Below are 6,273 nucleotides of genomic sequence, written 5' to 3' on the forward strand. Positions count from 1 at the left end.
CACCAGCAGGTGGCGCCCCCTGTGAGCTCATATGAACTGTACATGATCTGCTCCTCACCCCTGCTCCTTACACTTGCTCCTCCTCCTCCTCGCTCCTCCTCACTCTTCCTCCTCCTCTTCCCTGCTCCTTACACTTGCTCCTCACTGCTCCTCCTCCTCGCTCCTCCTCTTCCCTGCTCCCCACTGCTCCTCCTCCTCACTCCTCCTCCTCGCTCCTCCTCTTCCTTGCTCCCACTGCTCCTCCTCCTCACTCCTCCTCCTCGCTCCTCCTCTTCCCTGCTCCTTACACTTGCTCCTCACTGCTCCTCCTCCTCGCTCCTCCTCCTCACTTCTCCTCCTCGCTCCTCCTCCTCGCTCCTCCTCCTCACTTCTCCTCCTCGCTCCTCCTCCTCGCTCCTCCTCCTCGCTCCTCCTCCTCCTCGCTCCTCCTCGCTCCTCCTCCTCGGTCCATTTAAATCTACTCCCTGTCGTGCGTCTCCATTTCTTTTTTGTAAATATTGGATGTTCAAAGCTCAGGAGTTGAGTTTTGGGGGCGGCGCCTCCTTTAAAAGCCACAGATAAGGACACGGCGGCTTTAGGTGAAACGGAGCAAAACGCCAATCAGTCCCGGCTAATCCTGCGGGTTCAGGAGGAGGGAGCAGGGGGCGGAGCCTGAGAACGCGACGTGAGGAAACACAGGGGTGATAAACAGGACCTTTTAAAGCTGCAGTCTGTAACTTTTCTTGGGAAGGTTGTGCCTCGTTTCTTTTCATGTGCTTTATTTGAACAGGGAGTGATTGACAGGTGGATGAGCCAATCAGAGACACTCGTCTGTGTCAAAACAAACATGGAGCTTATGAGGAGAAAAGTCGAGTGCATCAGTGAACGAAGAATCAGTGAACGCTTCTAGTCTGAGGCGAGGGAAATGTGACTGAGTTCAAAATGATGGCGACCAATGAGATCCTTCGCTTCACATGTGACACTGAAATAAACAAATCTGATTGGTCGGTCGTGTTTGAACGAGCTGGAGGCGCGACGGAGAGAGTGGCGACCAGACTCATGTCCCTCTGTGTAAAGAAACACTGAGACATGAGTCTGGACTCGCCGGGCTATGGTTCAAGTGGAAGTTTGTGCTCAGAAGTTGAAATATAAAGTAGTTTCCATCAGTGTGGCATTAAACATGTATATCTCCATGGAGACGAGCTGATGTGAGTCACGGCTAACCTTCTGGGAAAAGGAAGGAGACGATTAAAATGGAGCAGGCGGTTCAGAAGTCCACAAAGAAACGAACCAAACAAACCAAAGATCTAGTGCAGGACTTTGAGAATCTGCTCACGTGCAGCTGAGTGCGCCCCCTGCTGGGCGGCACGGAGACCGCGGCTTTGGACGACTTCAAACACGTTTTTATTCTGAGCACATTTCAGAGATTCAACGCTCGAAACTGTAGCAAAGGAGAAACTCGGACGCCACGGTTCATCTGTGTGTAGTGGAGGTGTCGAGCTGATGATGATGAGGAGGAGGTGGAGGAGACATACCACTGGACAGACGGTTTGTGCGCCTCACGTCTGAACAGGTCATGTGACGCTACAGGTGACGGGGAGATACATCAGGAAATATATAACAGCGGTTGTTTTGTTAATTAAAACGCGGCAAAATGGCAGATTCATAGACAGTTCATATAAATGGACGTAGCTAACCTGTTAGCCGCCGCCGCGTTCCAAACAGGAAGTGAGCCTGGGCGCACGTCCGTCTCCATCGACTCGTCATTCTGGTCTTAAATGTTCGTATTAACCCTCTACATGATCCTGGGGTTTTTATTTCACTATTGTGTCTGTAAATCAAGATATGAACATTAATAACAGACAAATCAGGTCCTTCTGTCCCCGAGGTCGCTCCTGTTAGCGTTAGCAACAGGTTTGACTGACAGCGTTGCTAAGGGAAGGGGCGTTACCTTCACCAGCCTGGCTCCTGATTGGCTCTTTGGTTGCTATGACACTCTTTATAGTCTGTGGTTTAATCGTACAGAGCAGTGTGAGATCATTTGTGACGTTTTGTAGATGTTTGTCTCTGAATCGTTGTCTTCAGTTTCAGCCTCACACCTGTGTCCACAGATGGAGCTTCAGCTTCATTGAGCCAAACCAAAAGAGACACACATGAAAGTCAACACGAAATGAACACAATACCCCAAATACCTCCTCTTTAATACCCAACGGAGATAAATACCTCCTCTTTAATACCCCATAGAAGTAAATACCTCCTCTTTAATACCCCATAGAGGTAAATACCTCCTCTTTAATACCCCGTAGAAGTAAATACCTCCTCTTTAATACCCCACAGAGGTAAATACCTCCTCTTTAATACCCCGTAGAAGTAAATACCTCCTCTTTAATACCCCACAGAGGTAAATACCTCCTCTTTAATACCCCGTAGAAGTAAATACCTCCTCTTTAATACCCCACAGAGGTAAATACCTCCTCTTTAATACCCCACGGAGGTAAATACCTCCTCTTTAATACCCCACAGAGGTAAATACCTCCTCTTTAATACCCCGTAGAAGTAAATACCTCCTCTTTAATACCCCACAGAGGTAAATACCTCCTCTTTAATACCCCACGGAGGTAAATACCTCCTCTTTAATACCCCACAGAAGTAAATACCTCCTCTTTAATACCCAACGGAGATAAATACCTCCTCTTTAATACCCCATAGAAGTAAATACCTCCTCTTTAATACCCCATAGAAGTAAATACCTCCTCTTTAATACCCCACAGAGGTAAATACCTCCTCTTTAATACCCCACGGAGGTAAATACCTCCTCTTTAATACCCCACGGAGGTAAATACCTCCTCTTTAATACCCCACAGAAGTAAATACCTCCTCTTTAATACCCCATAGAGGTAAATACCTCCTCTTTAATACCCCGTAGAAGTAAATACCTCCTCTTTAATACCCCACAGAGGTAAATACCTCCTCTTTAATACCCCGTAGAAGTAAATACCTCCTCTTTAATACCCCACAGAGGTAAATACCTCCTCTTTAATACCCCACGGAGGTAAATACCTCCTCTTTAATACCCCACAGAGGTAAATACCTCCTCTTTAATACCCCGTAGAAGTAAATACCTCCTCTTTAATACCCCACAGAGGTAAATACCTCCTCTTTAATACCCCACGGAGGTAAATACCTCCTCTTTAATACCCCACAGAAGTAAATACCTCCTCTTTAATACCCAACGGAGATAAATACCTCCTCTTTAATACCCCATAGAAGTAAATACCTCCTCTTTAATACCCCGCAGAAGTAAATACCTCCTCTTTAATACCTCACAGAAGTAAATACCTCCTCTTTAATACCCCACAGAGGTAAATACCTCCTCTTTAATACCCCACGGAGGTAAATACCTCCTCTTTAATACCCCACAGAAGTAAATACCTCCTCTTTAATACCCCATAGAGGTAAATACCTCCTCTTTAATACCCCGTAGAAGTAAATACCTCCTCTTTAATACCCCACAGAGGTAAATACCTCCTCTTTAATACCCCGTAGAAGTAAATACCTCCTCTTTAATACCCCACAGAGGTAAATACCTCCTCTTTAATACCCCACGGAGGTAAATACCTCCTCTTTAATACCCCACAGAAGTAAATACCTCCTCTTTAATACCCCACGGAAGTAAATACCTCCTCTTTAATACCCCGTAGAGGTAAATACCCCTCTTTAAGGTGTAATAATACCCACTTTGTCTGAGTCTGCGTCTCCTGCTCTTCTCAAAGTGCTGATTCAGAGCTGCTCCTGACGTGAGCGATGAGACGCCGTCACCAAAACAAAGCTCTCAATCAAAGAAGAAGAACGAGACGTGACAACGCCGTCTCCCACAGAGACGTTTATCAGGGACGACAACGATGGAGGAGCCCGGGGGACAAGGGGGGAGACGAGGAGGGGGGAGGAGGGGAGAGGAGAGAGAGGGGGGCTCCAGGAGGGGGGGGTCTGGAGAGAGAGGAGAGGGGGGAGGAAGAACGGGGAGGCTGGAGGGGGGAGACATGAGGAGGGAGGCTCCAGCAGAGGGGGGAGGGGTGAGAGGAGAGAGGGGGGAGGCTCCAGCAGAGGGGGGAGGAGGCGTAAGGGCAGAGTCATTTTTCCATCTTTATTTTTACGACTTTCTACATTTTCTCTACAAACAAAAGAAAAAACTCCACTGAATATTTTGACAAAGCAAAGGACGAAGATGGAGGATTTAATTTAAAATACACACATTATAGATTTAGCATTTAGCATGTAGCGCTAGCCTTAGCTTAGCACCATAATTAAACTAACGTCGCCACACAGAGCGGGACAATGTCTTTTTATTTACCCATAACCCTCTTCTGTTTGTGTTCTGTGTCGCGTCGTCCAGGTGATTCCTCAGGCCAGCGTGGGCGAGGTGCATCACGCCGTCCGCACAACCTTCCAACGAGTCAACGACATCTTCATCCCTCCCACCAACCTCATCATCACCCACGTCAGGTAAGCCACAGCGCCCCCCTCTGGTCCAACGACAGATCACTAGTCGCTCCGAGGATCACTGTAGATCCTTTGGCCTCGTTGGGCGCCGCAATTTTCATCGTCAAAAGTCGTTTTCGAAGAATATTGTGATTTAAAATGTCCGAATTCTAACATAATGATCCAAAGATGTTAGAGATTATAACTTTAGAGCGACGCAAGCACAATATGTCGTCTTTAAAACGCTCAGACAGACTAATATCTCTCCCTTTCCCTGCAGGTTTGCGTTCCTCTTCCTGAAGAACGAACCGGCCGTGCACAAAATCGACCTGGAGACGCTCCATCGGGTCAAAACCATCAGCCTGAAAAACTACAGCTGCGTCCCTCAGAGCATGGCGTACACCCACATGAGCGGCGTTTACTTCATCCACTGCCAAAACCTCCACAAAAACTCCTTCAAAAACCCTCCGCCTCCTCAGCTGCTCGTCGACAGCGTCACCGACACCGTGATCGGACCCAACCTCAACCTCTCGGGGCAGGCGTTCGTCTCCCAGGATGGCCGCTTCGTCGTAACTCCGCAGACGCAGACTTCGAAGCTAACTGTCCAAACTGTTTCGTTCCAAGGAGAGCTAAGGCTAAACCAGGAATTACACAACCCTTTGGCTGTTTCCGATTTAGTTTTCCAACCTTCCTTCACGGAATCCAACCAGCATCTAGTGGTGGCGACGTCCGGAACGGGAACGGATTTGCTCTTCGGAGACCTTTCCTCGGGAAGCGTGGAAGTTATAAAGAGTCTAAAATACCCGATATCGCCGAAGGACTGGCCGTGGGGCGGGCCGAATCGCGTGGTCGTTTCGAGCGGACCCTTTGGACAATACCTGGTCACGCCTTCTTCGGAGTCGATTTTCGTTCTCAACGGGAAGCAGAGAACGCCGCACTGCGAAGTTTCAGACATTAAACGAGGGAACACAGTAGTTTGGGTCGGAGAGGTATGAGTCACGACAAACCAGGTTCATTTCTAACGCAATGGAAAGACGGGAAGGAAAAGAGGGATGACGATGACGGAGATTTACATGGACTCAACCCTAGAACTGAGCGGCGAGGATGTTTTGGGTTTATTGTATCAAATTAACACTAAAATAGACAAAACATAAGATTTGAGACGTGGGAGAAAGTGTCTGTTCATCGCTGCACTTCCTTCCATGTTCCACAGCAAATAGAGGGTTTTATTATTACCTACGAGCTATGCACAACGATCACTTTTTTTAGTAAACGTAAAAAGCTTTGGGAGTTTATCTGGAGTTGAACTTTCCGTGTCTCACCCGTGCTGCATACTTAGTCACCCGCACCTGTCTATGTAAATGTGGTCTTTCAAAAACTTCGACTTCGATTTGTTTTTCTTTGTCTCGTATCTCCGCCTCCACGCTGCAGAGGGCGCTGTGATTCTTCTTATGCACATGTGTTTCCGTACGTGGTTGACCCAAAGAGCCTGAGTGGTCGGTTAGCAGCTGTCGAAAGTGAAAGCCCCCCCAAAAAAAACATGATTAAAACGATTCACAATTTTAGATTTGTCAGGCGCCTAATTAAACCGAGGGAATAAATAAACAGATTTGTGACGGTGGCTCAGTTGGTAGGGTGTTTGTCCTGTGATCTGAAGGTTGGCGGTTCAAATCCCACTCTTGACGTAAACATCTGGGACCATGATCGTTTAAAATTCTTCAAATTTATAGTCATTTATTTACCAAAAGAGCGTTACATTCTCACCTTTGGACCATCCCCAAGGTGAAAAAGTCTGAACACGTCTTTGCTACAAAT

The 6,273-nt window shown here is 47.4% G+C and overlaps 1 protein-coding gene across 1 annotated transcript in view; it reads left to right on the top strand.

Annotated features, from left to right (window-relative positions):
- fstl4 (follistatin-like 4) overlaps nt 1-5,960 on the top strand; it is a 110,133-nt gene extending 104,173 nt beyond the window's left edge. The window contains exons 14-15 of the mRNA XM_033978509.2: nt 4,373-4,482; nt 4,739-5,960. Coding sequence (XP_033834400.1) covers nt 4,373-4,482; nt 4,739-5,453 — 825 coding nt within the window. The 3' untranslated portion in view covers nt 5,454-5,960. The remainder of the gene's footprint in view (nt 1-4,372; nt 4,483-4,738) is intronic.
- Nucleotides 5,961-6,273: the final 313 nt, after the last annotated feature.

Source organism: Periophthalmus magnuspinnatus, chromosome 14 (assembly GCF_009829125.3).
Source record: "Periophthalmus magnuspinnatus isolate fPerMag1 chromosome 14, fPerMag1.2.pri, whole genome shotgun sequence".
Lineage (NCBI taxonomy): Eukaryota > Metazoa > Chordata > Actinopteri > Gobiiformes > Gobiidae > Periophthalmus > Periophthalmus magnuspinnatus.